General features: G+C 48.9%; 2 protein-coding genes across 2 annotated transcripts in view; one reads left to right on the top strand and one right to left on the bottom strand.

The window, feature by feature from the left end:
* PTGFRN (prostaglandin F2 receptor inhibitor) overlaps window positions 1-20823 on the top strand; it is an 83863-nt gene that overhangs the window by 3709 nt on the left and 59331 nt on the right. The window lies entirely within an intron of this gene.
* On the bottom strand, window positions 19677-20292 carry LOC124514550 (60S ribosomal protein L37-like). Its single transcript, XM_047082601.1, has 2 exons — window positions 19986-20292; window positions 19677-19734 (listed from the first exon to the last, which is right to left on the bottom strand). Exons 1-2 carry the CDS (start codon window positions 20267-20269, stop codon window positions 19725-19727), a joined length of 294 nt encoding a protein of 97 aa, XP_046938557.1. The 5' UTR covers window positions 20270-20292; the 3' UTR covers window positions 19677-19724.

Raw genomic sequence — 20823 nt, 5'->3', positions numbered from 1 at the left:
ATTCAGATATTCTCCATGTGTGTCTTTAAAGAAAGGAATAACTTGCAAATCCATCGAAATCGTTTTGAAATGACAAAAGCATTACATCTATATTTTAAAATTCAAATAGGATAGAAGAGTTTTGTACTAATTAGGCCAGACTGCTTTAACAAAGAAAGATTCTCGAAGCATAGTGGTTCAAACGATATAGAAGTGTCTTTCCAAACAGTCCCAAGGGGATGTTCAAGGTTGAATAGTATCCCTGCCCCTCGCAGCCTTTCTGGCACCCTGGCTGATGGCAGTCCCCTGTCTTCAGCCCACCTAACGTCAGCTTGGTCGTCACCATCACCGTGCCAGCCCCACATGGAGGAAAGATCATAGAGGAGAACACCTGGGGGTTTCATAGGCCAGGCTTGGAAGGGGTGCTCATCATTTCTGTACACATTCCATTCAAGAGAACTTAGTCTGGTCACCCTAGCTGCAAGGGAAGCTGAGAAAAAGTGGCCTGGCAGCAATGGAGTGCCAGCTGCTGTGAAAGAGAAGAGTGGATTTGGCTGGGGGGGGGGGGAATGGGGGGAGGACCAGCAGTCTCTGTCAGTTACAAAGGATGTAAGGTAAAAAGCAAATATGCCCACCCTTGCACCGCCCAGGCTCAGCCACTCGCATGATGTGCGTGTGTCCATATACTGAATGTTTCATTGGTTCTTTTTGTTTCTTTTTAAAAAAAAATTTTTTTAATGTTTATTTGTTTTTGAGACAGAGAGAGACAGTGTGAGTGAGGGGAGGGGCAGAGAGAGAGGGAGATACGGAATCCGAAGCAGGCTCCAGGCTCTGAGCTGTCATCACAGAGCCTGACGTGGGGCTCAGACCCATCGACTGCGAGGTCATGACCTGAGCCAAGGTCGGACACTCAACCGATGGAGCCACCCAAGTGCCCCGGTTCTTTTCGTTTCTGTACAGGGCTCTGCATGTGACAGTAACGATATTTGCTGTTTCTAGAGCGCATATCAAGCATCAGGTTTTATTGTGCATTCTCTTACTGAATCCTCACAATACGCTGAGAAAGGTGCTGTTCTTTTTCCCATGTTGCACACGAGGAAACTGACTTCCCGTGTCCCGAGTCATTCAGCTGTTCCATGGCGGAGCCAGGATTTGATCACTGGAGTCTACTGTGCCTGTTACCACGGAAAAGTTGACCGATGTTCGCCATCACCTTATGCTGTTTGTTGCTTGAGATTAGTTTCGCCAGAAAAGGGCGGCAGCATTTGGACACTCGGAGCGCAAACAGAGGAGGGTCTGGGACAAGTGCAGTCCAAGTGCAATTCCTGAAGGGGCCGTCGCAGGAGCCACCTCCCAAATGTGGCGACTCTGCAACCCTTAGCAGGTCACCAGGGACCCAAGGGCAACTTCCTCCAGAAAGCACGGGAGGAGGGGAAGGCTGGCAGGAGGAACCTAGTGAATGCATCCAGCTTAACGGTCTTTGAAGTGCCGTGGCCTTCAGAGATTCCTTGGCACTCATTTTAGCCTTGTTAACAGAATTCCTGTATCTGCCAAGCTGATTAATGCCTGCCCTGGCTATAATTATTCTTATTAGTCTGCTGAATAGGAAGCCTAGTTGTCAGTGATGGCTCCTTACAAGGCGGTCCGGCCGGTCGGCATTTGTATGACTATTTTGTTTTAGCGGTTCCCCCCCCCCCCCCCGTAGATTGAACATACATTTTCATATCGGCACGGTGTGTGGAAGTCCCAGAAGCTGTGTGCTTGTCCGGCAGTGTGTGTCTGCATCTCACTTTATATCAAATGAAGCTGGGGGGAACCTGTCAGGGCACTTCGTAGCCGGTCAGTTTAATTGCCTTGCTTCCTTAAAGGCAGGGGAGCAAGGCCATATGACTCTCTGCCTTGGGAAAATAACTTGAACTGGCAAAGACGCTTCATAATTTATCTTCTGGAAAAGGCGAAGTGCTGCAGTTGGCACAGTCAGTGGTTTTTAGGTCTTGGAATAATCATCCCCCCCCCCCCAACTGTAGAGTCTTTGCAAAGCACCAGAATGAGACCCGGTCGTTAACGCAGTTGCGGACCGGCAATGTGATTTCCCGGAGACTAGAGATAATGGCACCGTGTACACGTTTGTGTTCTTCGAATGCTGATTTCTCCACAATGCTCCCTAAGTGTTTGTGTGAGATTACGGAGTCGCTCAGCAGCATGATTCAAGTTTAAGTATGATGTTTCTGGGACCTTAATTGCATCCTGCTTTGCACCTTTATAAGCAGCTGGAACGTGAGCATTTGCATCATTCGGGATATTTCAGGGGAGTCGAGAAACACTGGCTAGGGTTGCTGTGTCTCAGATGAATTTTTCTCGGCACTGTGAAGGACAGGATTATGTTGAAGGGTTCAGGACGCATTTCAGAATGGGTGCTCTCTTTGAATCCTAATGAAATAGAAGCAGTGTGCAGATGGTTGGGTTACTTCTCAGACCTTCAAAGTGACACCAAGGGGCGCCTGGGTGGCTCAGTCGGTTAAGCGTCCGACATCGGCTCAGGTCATGATCTCGCGGTCTGTGGGTTCGAGCCCCGCGTCGGGCTCTGTGCCGACAGCTCAGAGCCTGGAGCCTGCTTCGGATTCTATGTCCCTCTCTCTGCCCCTCCCCCACTCGTGCTCTGTCTCTCTCTGTCTCTCAATAATAAATAAAGCATTTAAAAAAAATTTAAAAATAGAAGTGACACCAAGCCAAGAATGTCCTGGTAACGATTCTTCTCCGTCCTTATGTAGAGCGGGACTGGGCCAGAACTTCGCAGCCTGTCGGCCATGGTAAGAGGAGCCAGTGTCATGATGCAGATGCTCTCAGCCCCCGGAGCCCACAGGTCGGAGCCGCCTCTAAACCAGACGCCCTGTTTACTGAAGAAGGCCCTGCAGATATTATCACTTCCCGTGTGCGCTCCGGTTTGACCGCGATTGCTAGTTGTCTCTTACCGGTGAACCACAACCCTTTCGCCCCGTTCTGGCCTTGGGAGGAGCTGTTTGAAGGTGGGAATTGAGCAGTCCAGTGACCTGGTGAGAGGTCACTTATCCATTCAGTGACTACTGAGAGCATGCACACTCCTCGGCCCAGGCATTGTTTTGACTACCGATTGCACAGTGAACCGAGCTGACTCAGGTCTGCGGTCCCTCGGGTGGGACGGGATGCATGGGTGTGTGGTGGGTGGTGTCCCCACAGGGTGCAGCAGCACCTGGATGATGGAGGTGAGGGTCAAGGGCATGCAGCCAGGGATGGCGGCAGCTAGGGAGCAGGACCAGGAAAGGAGAGTTCTAGAAGGAATAGTCAGGGCTGGAGGAAGATCCAGGAGAGCCCTCTGTCAGAAGCAAGCAGAGAGGGTTTGAGGAGACCCGCTATGGGGGTTGGTCAAATGCTGCTGAAAATGCAGGAAGATCAAGGCGAAGAGAAGCCTTGGATTGCGAGATTGTGATTCTGACCCAACAGTGAAGGACGAGGCGGAATCGCCGACTTCGAGGAGTGAGTGAAGTGGGACCGCCATAGCAGGTGCCACAGCCCACCTTTTCAGGTTGTTGCCTGCTGGGAGGCCAGGCTGAGCGGGGTGGAGGGCTGCTACAGGATGATTGCTGGGGCTGCACTCCAGGGATGGGAGGCAGCAGGGTGGGAGCCTTCCAGAGCTCCCTGGCCTTGGAGGTCGGAGTGCCAGGCAGTCTCCCCGAGAGGAGGGAAGGGAGGTGGAGGGGGGATGTGCAGGGAGCAGTGTGGCATGGGAACCATGGGCTCGGCCACGCCTGCAGCCTTTTTAGCCTGAAGAGTGGTCACAGAGTCCCCAGACATGCCCGATAGAGGTTGTCCGTGTGTTCCCTTTCTCTGCACAAACTGAAAGTGTTTCCCGTGTTCCTCTGGACGTCTTCTTCCTTATTGATTGGTGGAATTAGCCTCCTTTCTGATGGCTGCTTTTAGACCTTCAGCTGCTAGGTGGGACTTCCAGCACAGGGACTTTGTGGCCATTTTTATAACCCATCTTTATCTCATGCTCACCAGCTAAGAAGATTTCAGCAGTTTGTTTTCCATGTGCTTTTTCTAAACTCTTTCTGCTCTCGGAAATCACTTTCATGGAGGCCAAGTAGGGATCAGGCTTTGGAATGTGCCCTTTAGCAGCCCTCCAACATCGGACAGGTTTCTTCACCTCTCTGACCTCGGCTTCTACATCTGTCAAGTGGGACTAATATCTCACTTGCAGGTTTGTCACGAAGATAAAAATCTAGAAAAATGCAAACACTACACTTTCTGTGGTCCTTAGAGCTTTGCTACTCAAAAGTGGGGTTTGGGGACCGGCTGTGTTGGCGGCATCAGGGAGAATCTCAGGGCCTGCACTCCAGTCTGTGGAGTCAGAGTCTGTGTTTTAACCGGATCCCCAGGGGATTCAAATGCCTGCTAAAGTTTGAGAAGCACTGGCCTGGAAGAGAGCTTGGCATGTATCTGGTGGCCTTGGCTTCCCTTGGTGAGCTCTGAGGCAAAGGCCGTGGTCAGGGTTAGAGCTAGAAGTGAGCTGGGGTGGGCTCTATGGGAATGTGACAGGCGCTCAGTTGGCCACGAAGGATGCAGTTCACGTAGGTCTGTTGTGGTGGCAATTATATCGCGTCCAGGTGTTGTAGGGAAAAGGCAGGATCCTGTGACTAGCAGGAGTTGGGGGCTGGAGAGCAGGTATGCCAGGGAGAAGCCAATATGGGGATTATTCCTCCCTACCTCTTACATAGCACTTAGTTTGTGCCCGGCACTGCACTTACCGTATATGAAATCCTTTAGCGAGCTTCAGAACCCATGAGGCAGGTGCTGTTACCACCCCCATTTGAGAGGTGATAACATTGAGTCACAGAGACATGGAGCAAACTGCTCCAGGTTACGGGCAGTGGCGGAGCTGCTGGGATTCAAGCCCACACCGCCTGGCTCCAGAGTCTGGGCGTGTTACCACAGTAGGCTGTTCTGCTTCTCTGTGTCAGTACAGATATGCAGAGTCTGACCTGGGTTGGAAAACAGACAGAGGAATTGATACAATTAGCCAAAATGTGATAACATGTGTTTCCTTGTCTTTTAAAACAGCAGGTGCAGTTTCTGGCCCTGATCTTCCACTCACTAGTTTTGTGACCTTGGACAAGTTGCTGACTAGCTCTTAGCCTCAGTCCAGTAAGGCCTGGGCTGGCTGATCCCGAAGGCCCCCTTCCATCTCCAGAACTGCTGGAATCCGCGCTGACCCCTGCTGGCGGCCATATGGGCTGCTTGGTCCAGCCCTGGTGTCCCTGGCTCCTGGCCTATCTTCCCCAGCTCTCCTCCTGTCTATAGCCTGCGCCTCTCACCTCTCACCTGCCTGGCACCTTTCCACAGAGGGATGGCTGGGGACCCAGAGGGCTCTGGGAATTGTTTGTTGTTCTGTGTCCGTGTTGGTAACTGCTTCCTCCTTCCAGACCACTTCCCGTGCTGGGAAACAGGGTATCTTTCCCTGTGGTTCTTGAGGTCACGGAGGTATCCCAACCACCAGGCCAACTGCGCCTTCAGACGGACTTTCTGGGAGAAGTTGCAGAAACAGTAAAACCAATTAGGCATTTCTAGATGGCGGACATTTTCTTATTACTGATTCGGTTGTTTGCAAGTGTTGTTGAGGAAATCAGCCATTAGTGAGTGAGTCGGGGTGGAGATAATCAAGTCTCAGCCCTCAGAAATGGGACTTGTGTTTTCTTCCACGTTTAGCCTTCCAATCTAGGAGAGAGCCTGGGAGACAGTTACTTTGCATAGACTCTTTTTCCTAACAGTCTCCACCCCACAGTGAGAAGAGACAAAGACATCTTTAAATGTGTCCACATATCGACGCTAGTTTGGATTTTCCACTTGCCTAAAGGACAAGAGAGTCGAAATTCCGACATTTCCAATCAAGAGCCTTAACTGGCTCAGAAATGTGTTTCTCGTGTGTGGGGCCTTTCTTCCTTTTCATTCTGTTAGTCTGAAGGAGGAAGGTAAAAACGACGTTGGATGTGATACCAACGGAAAGGGTGTACCCGGAGGACCTCCGTGTTGTTGCTGTGGCCTTGGTCTTTGCTGCGTCCTGGCTGCCTTGAGATGTAATGTGTGCTGCTGGCCTAACAGTGCTCCCTCACTCATCTTGGATGTGGAGATTTTCCCAGGCTTACCAGGAGCCTTCCAGGAGTGAGTTCTTGCATGTGTTTGAAGGTGAAGGGCTGGCTCGTGCGGTATAAATGCACCGTCCCCTAGGATGTCCTAAGAGCGGAATGCCAGCCGATTTGGTGTCTGTCCAGTGCACTGCCGCTCTGCTTCTGTTGCGGCGAGGACTTCAGAAAGTGAAGCCAAGCCACTTTGGGCACGGTGATTCATTTTTCCATTTTCCGAAGGCTGGCACATCCAAATGTTTTCTTATTTATTACAGGGCACCGTAGTCCGTCATCTTTGACTGAGGAATCCGTACAGTAAGCCTCAAGCTCAGGCCATGGTGCCTAGCCCAGAGCCCGGCATGTGGCGGGCCCCTGGATTGCACAAAGTGGTGGCGGTTGTGGATAAATGATTTGTGCCCAGTTGCTACCCTACTCTGCCGTATGAGACGTTCCTGCTTTTCCTCGGGAGCTTACGTTTTAGTGCTTCAGCAGCACTTAGGGACTATTTACTGTGTTTCTGACACTGGGAAATTACAAAGGAACTAGGAAAGGGGGGGCCAACGTGGAGACGGAACCCGTTATAACAGAGTGGATCGCCGGTGCTTTTGAAACGTCGAAGTGGCTGAATCATTAGATAGCTGTGTATATGGGGCTGTCAGGATCCCAGGGACAAAAGCGAGGCCAGGAGCTGTTATTATGGAAAGGCTCCACGGAGCAGGTGGGACTAGAAAGCACTTTGAGCCAGGAGCAGGCAGAGCATTTCAAGTTAGGAGAATGACCCGCACAGTGTCTCGGAGGCGGGAGTAGATCGGTGTCGTGCCGGTTGGCATTCCGTCCGGGAATTAGCTGACTTAAACTGGAACGGTACGAGAGACCTCAGGGGATGTGGATATTAAGCTCTGAGGAGGGGAGGTTGGCGGAGAGGACGAATGTGAGCAAAGTCACCCTGAGAGGTGTTGTCAGTGCCCACATAGCAGCTCAGAGCCCACGTGCATAAGGCTGGTGAGGTCTGCTGGGGCTAACAGGGAGCTCGCCTGCTAAATTCAGGTGGTAAGTCAGGCCCTAATCCTATTCTGGGTTGTTTCCTACAAGGAAAATGGTTCACAAAACAATTACTGATGTTCCCCATAGGTGGTCGATCAGAACATTTCTTCAAAGGACTAACTAACACCTGATAAGAGACACAGATACCTCGTAGAGGAGAGAAGGGGGATTTTAGATGCTTTTCTCTGGAAACCCGGTTTATGCAACCGCGTGGTCCGTTCATCAGAGCCCCCGCTTTAATAACAATTTATCCCGCAAATAAGCGTGCAGTCGAAACACCAGGATGAGTCTCAGCTCAAGTGTTGTACCTGGCTCGTAAGTGGCAGAGGACGGAGCTCTGTGGGCGCATCTCTGGAATATCACAGCGGTGTAGCAAGGTGGGGGTATACTGCCCAGTTGTAGCCTCAGAATCCACGAGCCTTACGGGAGTTAACCCCAAGGCCGGGTGTGAGTTTGGTCCTAAGGAAACGGCAGTGCTCACACGAGCTCTGTGTCCCGTCCAGCATGTTCATCGAAGGCATCCGGGCCTCAGAACAGACAAGTGTGAGAACGGAACCCGTGATGGTTTTCCCCAGTCACCCTCATTCCATGCCCTTAGGAACCGACTCTACAGCCTATGTGTGCAGTGCCCCTCTTCTGTTCATATGTCGTCTTGGAATTAATTCCATTTGTTTGAGTCTCTGGGGCTCAGGTCAAGCCTTGCTGCCCTGAGAGAGGATGACACGTTCTGATCCAGGGTGAGGCTGCCTGTAGCACATTCCTTTGTCGTCGGCTCTCGTTGAGCCACGTTCCTTCACAGCACAGCCATCAATTGATGGTCTGTTTATTAGGAGGGGTTTTATCTCACCCCAGCTGGAAGCCCCGTGAAAACGGGACAGTGTCCATTTTTGTTTACCCTGGCGTGTAGGCATGCAAGCCTGCGGACGATTAGATTAGTGTGTGTGCTTAGAAAACGTCTGTAGATATCTTGCATATATACGTGTGCAAATAGCATGTGTACTGTAGAGGGCATGTACCGTACCTCTGTGAGATGCACATGTAAAATCTGTGTTGTGGAACCTTAATCACAGGATTCAGAGGTGACCTGTGTGTCCTTCTCTCTTTTGCACGCGTGCTTGTGGTCTCTTTTTGTGACTACCACAGTATTTCTGGAGGACTGGCCTGTGACTCCATTTCTAGGACAGAGGGTTGTGGAGTGGGCTAGGAGAAAATGGAGTCCACACGTGAAGAAGAAGGGACGGGAAAGCCTCCAGTCTTGCTTGGGAGGTTTTCCTCACTTCTTTTCCTTGGCAGCTGGTGTGGAGGACTGACCACTCTGGCTATTGTCTTTCCGCCACCTCCACCCCTTCCTCCCTTTGTGGGGTTGACACAACCTCTCCCATCCCCAACTGGCATCTCCTCCCTTCCTGGGCTTCCTCGTGCTCACAGCGTGGAGAAGCAGGCTTCTCTACTCCCAGTGCGAGCCTCAGGGGCCCCGTGGTGGGGTCAGTCCAGACCACAGCCCGAGGGCCTGTCACCCCTGCTCCGGCCAGCAGCCAGCTCTGGCCACGTCTGAGGGAAGGGGCAGTGTGCTGCTGCCTGCGGCCCGTGGCTCGCCCCTCCATTTGCCTCCTTCCTAACTACTACTTCCTCTCCACCCTGTGCCAGGCGTTACTCTAGAGCTCTGGGCACGTAGGGACGTAGACACAGTCCCTCGACCCCTGTAGCTGCCAGTCTAGATGTGGAGGCGTGACCCACACACGGGAAGCGAGGTGACGTTGAAGAGGTGTCCGAGATCATTCGAGACGAAAACGTGTGGAGAGAAGGGAGAGTATTGGGGGCTGGTTTAGACAGAGGCGCTCTTGCAGGAGAGGTAAGGTGACGGACATAATGCTCCATACCTGTGTGTGTTACTACCTGTGTCTCCTCTGTACCTGTCTGTGCGTTTTTTAGGCTTTGGTGCTGTGTCTGGAACGAGAACCTTTTACAAGGATCCAAAGCACCCAGCTGTGTTGGCTCCTCTAGCCCCACGGCAGAGTGATAATAACCCTGAGGTGTCAAAATGTGGGCTTTGGAATATTGGGATTGCGTCGCCTCCCGAGGTGCCGAGGTCCCCGCCCCGCGGTGTTCTTGACCGATGCTGTGTGTGACAGGTGCCCTAGCCCTGTGCTCTTTGCTTTCTGCGCTGAGCTTAGCAAAGAGCTCTTCTGGAAGTTACTGATCAGGGGTCATTTCTGATATCAGTGAGATGAAGTAACTCCTGTTCACCCCCCTAGATGATGATCCAAAGATCAGTTTGGGTTCTGACATTCCAGTTTACCAAAGCCCACTGAGGTAGAAGTGATCAGTCATTCTGTCACCAGGCACGTTGCTGGGCTGGGAATGTGGCGATGAGGAGGCAACGATCTGCCCCTTCAAGGGGCTCACAGTCCTATGAGGGCAGCACACGAGCTTCCTACGAGCGGTGGCTGAGCCGAGTTGCCCCTCAGAGGCACATTCACAACTCTGGCTGGGGACTGAGGGGGGGGGGGGAAGGGGGAGGTTGGGGATCAGGAACGGCTTCCGTCAGGTGAACTTCTATGAGCTTACTGAATCTTGTCGATCATCGGGGTTTTGTCTGACAGAGAAGGGGCGGGGTATTTGTTTCAGGCAGAGGGGAGAGCAAGGGTAGGGAAATTGACCCATTTGTAAGGGCATTTTTGTGGCTAGAGCTGAGGGTTAGAGCCGAGGGCCTCTCCAGAGGGAAAGGGTTGGGACGGGAGAGAAAATCGTAAGATTGGGAAGCGCTTTGAATGCCACCTGGAGGAGTTTAAGTCTGATGTTGTAGGTGAGTGTCTGTTTTGTTTTGTTTTTTCAGGTGCTGTGTTCCCTAGAATGCTTTAAGCCCCTCCTGTCCTTTATTTACTTATATCTTAGGATTCCCGTTGTTGGAGAACTCCTCTCCTCCTGGCCTTTCTGCAAAGCTGCCACACTGTTTCCGCCTCCTCAGCTCTGGCACTTGGCTAGGTGTTGGCTCAGTCACCTTACCTGGTGATGTGGTTCAGCACACGGTAGGTGTGTGAAATATCAGACTGACAGAGCTCAAGTCTTCTCCTTAAAGGGCGTGTGAACCCAGAGTCTTCTGTTGAAGACCACCACAGTGTATTGCTTACTGAGCCTCAGTGGGGAAGATGGGCAGGGACGTCCACACCACCCATGGCAACCTGGCAGTGTGCCTAGAGGTGTCAAGGGTGGGCTTGAGTGAGGCCTTGCTAGGGAAGAAGGGTGGACAAGGCTAAGAAAGAGCAGAGAAAGGGTACCGGAGACAGTAAAATAGAGAGAGAGGACAAAGCTGGCCACGGTAGGACTAGGGGAGTATTTCACCGACGACTGTCTCAGGTGCCTTCCACGCACAAATGCGAGTTTAAACCCAATGTGAATCCCCCATTCTCTTGAAACTAGAGGCTGAAAGGAGGGCCAGGTGTTCGCCCAGAACTTGGCAGACCACCCTGGCCAGTTTGAACATGGGGAGAATTGAAAATGGCTGAGCAGTGAGGGATGCTGCTCAGTGCTTGGGCCGCTAGCAGCTGTTAATTTTACAGAACGCTCCAAACTAATCCTTCTGGATAGATCTTGCCGCAGCCTTTTCTGTCTCTGGTCCTTGGACAGAGAATTGTTTAAATCATTCTACACGTAGAGAGTTATTTTGGTTACTCATTAGCGCAGATTGCCTCCAAGTGGTCTCTGCGCGGGTCGTTTGGCCACCTAACTTCTCGGAACCTCAGTTTCCTTATTCAATCCTCTCAAGGTTGAGTATTAAATCATGTGAGCAGGCTTTGCAAACTGTAAAGCAAGGCTATAAATGTAAGGTGGTTTCTGTCCATTACTGAGTCTTTGAGGGCAAAGCTCTCTGCTCAATACTTGGCCTACTGTGTCCGTTAGGGTTCCGTCAGGGAAGCAGAGCCACCGTAAATATGGTGGAACAAGGCCCGTGTCAGAGGAATTAATCTTTACACGATTATGGGAGGAGCTGAGGAAGTGAAGGCTTGAAAGGGGGAGCCGGAGGAGCCGAGGAAAACCACCGGTCAGGCCTCCTGAAGCACCTGTGGCCAGGTTGGGGCTTACAGAGGACCTGGGAGCCACGCAGAGTGGGATGGTGAAGCGGGGGAGGGGGTGGCAAAGGGTCTGGGAAAAGCCTGTTTAGAGCCACCGCCTCTGCCTTTGCAGCCGAGCCCGTGGTGGTCTTGGGGTCACGCTGGTCGCTAAGGATAGTGCTTGGGAAGAAACCTGGAGCAGAAAGAAAAACCAGGACAAAACTAGTGCTCGCGAGTGCCCGCGCATCTGTCTCTCGCCATCTTTAGCCATGGCGACCACCAGAGCCTAATGGCTGCAGCTTCCCTTCCCTCTGCCTCCCAAGTCTCACAGGTGCTTCTGAAAAATTCTGGGTTCCTTTCAACCCGGAGCTGCGCAGGGAGGAGGATGCTGGGAGATGTAGTGCCAGCTTGGCCGAGCTGACACAGTAGAGAACCCCATGATTTCATAACGTAGAATTAAAGATTTCGCAAGGCTCTGCCCCCACCCCGGGGTTTCTCAGAGGCCCCGGAACTGGAAGCGATGTCATGCTTACAGGATACAGCATTTTACTAGGAAGAAGTGCAGTCAGTTCGTGATCCAGTCTTTTTTTTTTTTTAATATGAAATTTATTGTCAAACTGGTTTCCATACAACGCCCAGTGCTCATCCCAACAGGGGCCCTCATGAACCAGTCTTTTAAGAAGTGGCTTGCAGTTGCGTTTTTCAGCCGCTGGGGGCCCTGCATCTCTCCTGTTATCCTCGCCCTCCTGTCCGTCGTGCCAGAGGTAATGGTTATCTCAGCACCAGAGGCTAAGTGAAGGCGGGTTGTTCCTGAAGAGCCTGTCGGTTCCGGTGGAGTCAGTGTTGTCCGTGTCACCGGGTTCTTGTTTGACCCACGGCATATGGATACTAGCTCCGCCTTGCCCTGGATGAAGGCTACCCCATGCCCATGAGCAGGTATGAGCAGCTACAGACCGGAGCCAGATATCACGGAGATAGATGTTAGGTGAGAACAAGGCTTGCATGACTGGACCGCCCTTCCCCACCCTGTTCGCCGTCTGTTCGCCCTGTTCCCCGTCTGTTCGCCACCCTGCCCCTCCCTCATGTTGCAGCAGCCAGCCTGGGCCAGCAAAGACTCAGGGAGGACCTTCTATGGTAAGCTCAGCCCCTAGGAAAATCCCACTGTGTGAGATTTAATGGCCATACCTGGACCTTGTTGTCACTCAGAATTCTTCTACCATTTTTTTTTCTTTTAACATTTATTTATTTGTGGGGGAGAGCACAAGCGGGGGAGGGGCAGAGAAGGGACAGAGGATCCAAAGCGGGCTCTGCGCTGACAGGCTGACACTCACGAGCCCGATGTGGGGCTCGAACTCACGAACTGCAAGATCACACCTGAACCCAAGTCAGACGCTCAACTGACTGAGCCACCCGTGTGCCCCTCTTTTCCCTTTTTGATAGTCCACTCTGATTTTCCTCATGACCACAGCTTCTTCCTTCTTGCCCCTTTTAAGTTCCCTTGTGTCTCTTGAACCTAATCTTCATACTCACTGTGATCCCTCGATCTTGAATGTTCCTGTTGTCCAGTCCACCAGGCCACGCTCACTGTCCTGGGCTCTACTCCTAGTGTGGCGTGCATTTCAATGGTGGGCTTGTCGACATCCCATAACCCACTCCCGTAATCCTTTGCCAGTTCTTGCACGTGGTTGAGTTATCCACACCGACCGTTGTCTCTGATCCTGAGCTGTATCATCCTGCTGGGGAAAATCTTGAAACCTGCCCACCTGAGTTTCCCCCAAATCAGGGGGTCATTACTGCATTTCAGCCCTCCCTTGTGTTCATTCTGTAATGGTTTCCTATTACAATCCTTTTTTTAAATGCTTTTATTTAAAAATTTTTAACGTTTATTAATTTTTGAGAGAGAGAGAGAGAGAGAGAGACAGAACATGAGCAGGGGAGGGGCAGAGAGAGGGAGACACAGAATCCAAAACAGCTCCAGGCTCTGAGCTGTCATGACAGAGCCCGATGCGGAGCTTGAACTCACAAACTATGAGTGAGATCATGACCTGAGCTGAAGTCAGATGCTTCACCGACTGAGCCACCCAGGCGCCCCTCTATTATATTCCTTCTAATGGCTTATTCTAAACCTTTTCCATGATAAGATCTAAACCCCTCTCTGCTACTTTACTGAGACATTGGAGATGAACTTAATGTTCCTCAAGCTTTTGCCTCAAAACTTCTCTATAATTTGGGCATCTGGGTGGCTCAGTTGGTTAAGCATCCAACTTCGGTGAGCTCCGGTCATGATCTCACTGCTTGTGAGTTTGAGCCCCGCGTCAGGCTCTGCTGACAGCTTGGAGCCTGGAGCCTGCTTCAGATTCTGTCTCTATCTCTCTATCCCTCCCCTGTGCGCGCGCTCTCTCTCTCTCTCTCTCTCTCTCAAATATAAAATAAAACATAAGAAAAAGGGGGGGGGCTTTAATTTTACCCATCCTTTTCTCCTAAATTCTAACAAAAGTAAGGGCCCTGTCTTTGGCTCCTTTTGTCTCTATAATTATGTATACATTCTGTCTCCCTGTGTGACCCCAGGCAACCTGTGGCTTTAAATATCATCTATGTGCTGGTGACTCTTCAATGAAGCTCTTTGCTTGGGCCTCCCCCCAGCTCCAGATATACACAGCTGACTCTTGGTCAACGTGGGTTTGAACTATATATGCAGATTCGCTTACATGTGGACTTTTTACAGTACCATACGATAAATGTATGTTCTTCTGATTTTCATAATATTTTCCTTTTCTCTAGCTTACTTTATTTTAAGAATATAATATACACTCCGTAGGACACACAAAATGTTGTGTTCATCAACTATGTTACTAGGAAGGCTTTCGGTCAACAACAGTAGGCTATTCGTAGCTAAGCTTTTGGGGAGTCAAAACTTATATGTGTATTTTTGACTGCCTGGGGGGTTGGCACCCCTAACCCCCATGTGGTTTAAGGATCTACTAACTATGCAAGGTGTATCCTGAGTCTGACCACTCTGAGAATGACTGCCATTACAGCCTGAGGACAGGTGCCCATCATCTTGTACTTGATCTACTGTACCTTGTCCTCGCTTCCCAGTTGGGTCCACCATAATCCGTCTTTCACACAGCAGCCTGGGGGAGCTTTCTAAAAAGCAGGGTCTGTCTGTCATTCCCTAGCTGATGTGCTTCCCATTCCAACCAGAGTCAAGGCCTCTGCCCCCTCCTTCATTACAGTCCAGTCACACTGACATTTTTTCTGTTCCGTGAACACCCCAAGCTTGCTCTGTCTTGGTGCCTTTATACTAGCTGTTCTCTCTGCCCGGAGCAGTCCTGCCCCAGCGTTCAGCCCCTGCCGCCTCCTCATTCCGGTCTGAACTCAAGGTCAAGGTGACCTTGTGAGAGGATCACCTTTCCTGACCTTGTTGGCAAAAGCAGCCTGCTACCCCTCCCCCACCCATCCCTGTCACTATCCTATCAGGTTATTTATCAGCACTCTGGGTTTGTTCCTTGCCCCCTTCCTTACTAGAACACCAGCTTCTTATGGGCAGGGACACTGAGCTGCATTTCCCCAGTGCCTAGAAGGTGCTTGGAGAACCGACTGGTTGACTTTGCAGGATCAACTTCCCACTTGTGCCCTTCGTCTTGCCGGCTTTGGATCTTTTTCATGGTTGTGCCCTCTCTGGATTGCATCCTTGATCGTTCCCTTTCCCCTGGCTCTCTCTCTGGAAATCCCACACCGCATCACTGAGAATGCATTTCCGTGGTTACCAGTGACCAGTAGTTATCAATTCAGTAGTCTTTTCTCAGCAGCGCTCTGCCTTGACTTTTCTGCAGGTTTGACATTGCTATTCGTTTTTTGTTTGTTTTTTCCCAAACCGAAACCTATCGCAGGAGTCTGCTCTCGATACTGTGCAGGATGCAGGGTAGGGAGCAGGTCCCGCCTGACCAGCTTGCAGGCTGCCAGGAGCAAGGAGATGGGTATGTGCATAAGGGAATGGCACGTTACTCTCAGCCTTTTAATCTTGAAAGCCTTGCATCCCACGGCTGCCAGGATAGAAGCCTTTCCTGTTTTTTCCCTAACTCTGTGTCTGTGATTTTTTTGTTTTCTTTGCTTTTGCTAAGTCTTTTTCGGCTGCTTGTGTCTTAAATGCAAGAGATCATGGTGGTTTGTCCCTCCTGCTCTTGTCTGCACTCTGTTTTGTGGTGACCTCAGTGATCCCACGTCTTTACCTTTACACAGATGCCCTCTTCACCCACCTCCCTCCATGCGTGCGACTCCACATTCATTTTGGGCTCAGATACCTTTTGGGGGTTTTCCATCCCCACTGCCTGGCGGACCTTTCAACTTGCCTACGTGTCACTGGCACTTTTTCTCCACTGTTTCCTTAGGCAGCTGTTAGCCCTTCCTTGCTGTCTCTAATGCCACAGGTCTATCAGTTGAGGCTGCTTCTTAGCGTGGCCCTCAGAGCTGCTGCCTTTCCATCGCCTGCATTGCCCTACTTTTGGTTCTCTTTCTGTCCCGCCTGTCCTCGTGCAGAGGGCTCCCGACGGACCTCCCGTGTGTCCACTCCTGTCCGCCTTCGGTCACTGCTCCAACCCCCCTGCTCCCCACGGGTCCCTCCCCCCACCCCAGGCTCTTTCCTTATGCTCCTCCCTTCTGCAAAGGATTTTTTTGTGTGTGTGTGAAAAAAAGCACTTTGATCCTCAGTGTCCCCAGTCCAGCGCCATTCTCAAAAGGCCTAATTCAACTGTTGACACCCATGAAGCTTTCCACTAAACCCTTTGGGTGGACATGCCCTCACTTTCGAACCCCATGGCACTCGTTAGTACCTCTCTTTGGTTTCTCATATCCTTCCTTATATTACAGTTTTCGTGTGCACCTTATGGCTCTTAACACACTCTAAGTCTCCCAGGAGAAGTTCCAGAGGCTGGTTAGTCCTTCTCTCTCCTGTCGTCTCGCACAGGGGCTTCCTGCTCGGTAGCTCACTCGGTTGTTGAGTGAGTAATGCTGTCTTCTATTTGTCTAGTGCATCCCGGGGAGGTCTGAGCCGAACCTTGCTTTTTTTCTTTTTTCTTTTTTTTTAAATGATTATACGACCTGCTCTTGTAGAACCTGATTTGCGTTCAGATGGGATTTTGAAGTACCACCATATGTGACTTCATTACACGTTCTCTGCTGGCTCTGACTTGTTTCGTGTGTACCTGGCTGCGTTTTTGTCACTTAGGGAGAGCTGCCACCATCTCTTCCTGCCAGACCTTGCAATGGCAGACGTGAAGAGACAAAGGTTTTTCATTTGGTGAGTCCGACATGCCAGGAAAGGCTCTACTAGAGTTTGCAAGTTTGACCTTCTCTGTGTTCATCTCTAGCTCACATGTGGACTGGGGATTCCGTGTGGAAATCCGTACCCCGTGCGCCCCCCCCCTCCCCGCCCCCGGTCTCTTTTAGGGGCCTTGTAAGGACTCAGAAAAGAGGGATTTAGATGTCCTTTGACAAGGCAGACTGCAATACCATAAGCTCTTTGTTGCAGTATTTCAGCTCTCCCTGTACCAATGGATTCAGTAACTGCCAATATTCATCTTACAAATGGCTCAGGTTGGAAAGTCAGATTATTTGCTTCCGGGCAGCTCAGTGAGATGATAAAGTTTGTGCAATAATGGAAACAATCGCAAAAAAAAAAAAAAAAAATCCTTTACAGATACACTGTACTCTGTGGGTCTTGATTTAGAATAATGTTGATGATAACCCAAGAAATAAAATCTGCATATTTCCCATGGATATCATGAAGGGGTGGAAGAGGGTAGATAAATACGGTTTAGTCTTCATTAGCTTGTCTCTCTTAATGATTCCTCACGGTTGCCAGTAAGCACTTATTGAAATAAGTGTTGCAGGAATAGCTTACCTTGAAAAACTTGCCTGACTTTTCTTTCCCATCCCCATCCATTCTGCACGCTACAAGAAAGTTGAAGGCCTTTACTAATTTTCTTGAATACTTCAAAGGTAGCGAAATGGTAATCTGGAAGCGATTACCTCTTGCTTCTTAGTTATCCCTACTACTGAAAAGTCACAGCAGTAGGGATTCCAGAAGTCCTTCCTATATGGGAAGGGATAAAGTTCTTTTCCCTTTTTTGAATATGATTGTGTGAGATGTTCAAGTTAGTATCGCTTAAAATAATGAAGGCAACAGGTCAGAGAAGGTTTTGAAGAAACTGGAAATGGTTTATGACAATTCTGTTTGTCTCTATCTACATCATACTGAGAACGTGTAATATTTCCTCTCTTAGTGACTCGTTGTTACGTTGCTGCCTAGCCGGTCCACATTGCCCTTGGAGAATTTGAAATATTTCATATGGAATTTCGAGCGGTTTCTTCTTCCTACTAGGAGGAAGGACAAAACCAACTGAAGGTGGTGATATTAACAATGCAGTCGAAAGCAAACCATTCCGGCCCATCTTTGGACAGGGCAGCACATAGGCCAGATGAATCTGGGTGGGAGTCCCTCCTTTAATAGCTGTGATGGCCTTCTGCAAGTTGTTTAACTTCTTTGCATCTGTTGTCTCAGCTTCGGTCCTCAGTTTCATCAGTTCTCTGATAGGGGAGGTAGTGTCTACCTTATGGTTCTGTTCTGTGGATTCATTAAGGGAAGTTTTGAATTGCACCCAGCTCGGTGCATGGTATGAGACACACAGCGGATTATACCCAACTTATTGTTGGCAGCTATTTGCTGATGAATCAAAGTGAATAGATTACAGGTTAAATGAGAAGTGCTTCTATGAAGTTAGCTGAAATGATGGCTTCTTTGATTAATCAGATATTTTTTCATTATTCCCCTCCCTCCATTAGTTTGTTTGTTATTCATTCTGCCATTTTGGTGGTTAGTTTAGAGGTTGGAACATACATTGTTGACTTATTAGTGTCTACCGGTGGTCCTTTTTATCACTTCCAGGATCACGCAAGACCTTAGAACATCGAAGCTTCGCCTCGCTTTTGTGCTGTTGATGTCATATATTTTGATTATGCATATATGTTAAATTCTAGAAGACATTACTAATATTGGACTGTATAGTCAGCATCCAGTAGATTTGCCACAGAGTTATCCTTTCTGTTGCTCTTTATGCCTTCTTACATCCATGATTCCATCTGGGATCATTTTCCTTCCGTTTGAAGAACTCCCTTTAGTATTTCTTTTGGTATTTCTTCAGTATTTTTTCAATTAATTCTCTTTCGCTTGTTGAGAGTTGGTTGAAGCATATTTATTCTGTCTGCCTTTTAAGGAAATTTTTTTCTGTACACGGTTGTAGGTCGGCAGTTATTCTCTGTCATTAATTTTATTTTTTATTGTTTTAAATTTACATCCAAATTAGTTAGCATAAAGTGCAACAATGATTTCAGGAGTAGATTCCTTAGTGCCCCTTACCCGTTTAGCCCATCCCGCCTCCCACATCCCCTCCAGCAACCCTCTGTTTATTCTCCATATTTATGAGTCTCTTATGTTTTGTCCCCCTCCCTGTTTTTATATTATTTTTGTTTCCGTTCCCTCATGTTCATCTGTTTTGTCTGTTGAGGTCCTCATATGAGTGAAGTCATATGATTTTTGTCTTTCTCTGACTAATTTCACTTAGCATAATACCCTCCAGTTCCATCCACATAATTGTAAATGGCAAGATTTCATTCTTTTTGATTGCCGAGTAATACTCCATTGTGTATATATATATATATATATATATATATATATATATACCACATCTTCTTTATCCATTCATCCATCGATGGACCTTTGGGCTCTTTCCATACTTTGGCTATTGTTGATAGTGCTGCTATAGACATGGGGGTGCATGTGTCCCTTCGAAACAGCACACCCGTATCCCATGGACAAATGCCTAGTAGTGCAATTGCTGGATCGTAGGGTAGTTCTATTTTTCGGTTTTTGAGGAACCTCCATACTGTTTTCCAGAGTGGCTGCACCGGCTTGCATTCCCAACTCTGTCATTACTTTAAAGATGTCATCCCATTGTCTTACGAGGAGTGTCTGTTAAAAGTCAGCTGTCGGTTGTATTCATGCTCCCTTCTCTGCCTTTAGAGAGTTTTACCACGATGTTCCTAGGTGTGGTTTTCTCTGTATTCCTCCTGCGCAGGATATGTAGCACTTCTTGAATCTGGGACATGATGTCTTCTGTCAATTTAACATATTGGCCACTATCTCTTCAAAAATTAATTTTGCCTACTTCTACCACATTCTTTCTTTCTCCTGTAGGACTCTCTTACACTTGTGTTTAACCTTTTTACTGTTTTTTATGTGTCTTGTAAACTATTTTCTGTATTTTTCATCCTTTTTTTTACCCTGGGCTTCAGTTTGGATAACTTATATTGACTTTTTTCCTGTTCCTTCTAGTCTACTATTAAACCTGTTTATTGAGCTTTTTAATTTTTTTATTTTTTTATTTATTTTTTTAAACCAGAACATTTATTGTGTGACTAATCGTTGAAATCCTTAAGATGAACTGGATGCCGGGGCGCCTGGGTGGCGCAGTCGGTTAAGCGTCCGACTTCAGCCAGGTCACGATCTCGCGGTCCGTGAGTTTGAGCCCCGCGTCAGGCTCTGGGCTGATGGCTCAGAGCCTGGAGCCTGTTTCCAATTCTGTGTCTCCCTCTCTCTCTGCTCCTCCCCCGTTCATGCTCTGTCTCTCTCTGTCCCAAAAATAAATAAACATTGAAAAAAAAAATTAAAAAAAAAAAAAAAAAAAAAGATGAACTGGATGCTGCGACAGCTTCCCTCTTGGGTTTAGGCGTTGTTCCTTCACGGAATCCATGCCTGAATCTGCGGTATACAATTTTTAGGTGCCTCATTCGACCGGTCCCAGTGGTATTTCTTCTTTTAGCCTTGGCACTCCAGTTATACTTTCTCTTCCACTTGGCAGGATAGCCACATTTGCCACAGGTCGACTTCTGAAGGTGGCAGGCCTTCGAGCCACAGCGGCGGCACAATGTGTGCGTCATATTGCGACGCTTTCCAAACGATGACGTCCCCTTCGTCATCTTGTTTCCGCAACCGAGACCAAAGAGCTAATGAGCTCTTTTAAAAAAAAATTTTTAATGTTTATTTTTGAGAGAGAGACAGACAGAGACAGAACGCGAGACGGGGAGAGGCAGAGAGGGAGGGAGACCCAGAATCCGAAGCAGGCTCGGGGCTTGAACCCACAAGCCATGAGATCATGACCTGAGCCGAAGTCAGACACTCAACTGACTGAGCCTCCCAGGCACCCCTGTTTATTGAGCTCTTAATTTCAAATATGTGTTTTTTTATTTTGTTTTTTAGTTCTAATATTTCAATTTGATTATTTTAATAGATTTCAGTTAAGGGGTCAAATTCTGTTGTCTATTTCTGTAGTAAATTAACCATAGTTATTTTCAAGTCCATGCTGATAACAGCAGTATCTGGATCCCTGTGGATCTATTTCTCTTGTCTGTTTTTCTTTTTTTTTTTTTTTTCTTCCTCTTTTGTAATTCAGTCATTTGGTCCTATCATCTGGAACGTCAGATAAGTTTCAATTGAATACTGAAAAGCCACAGAGACTCTGCACCTCTGCACG

This window comes from Lynx rufus, unplaced genomic scaffold (assembly GCF_022079265.1).
Source record: "Lynx rufus isolate CCGP_SWC_20201006 ecotype Redwood Valley unplaced genomic scaffold, mLynRuf1.p SCAF_2, whole genome shotgun sequence".
NCBI lineage: Eukaryota > Metazoa > Chordata > Mammalia > Carnivora > Felidae > Lynx > Lynx rufus.
The sequence above is the reverse complement of the archived record's forward strand: the minus strand, read 5'-3'. Positions and strand labels throughout refer to the sequence as shown.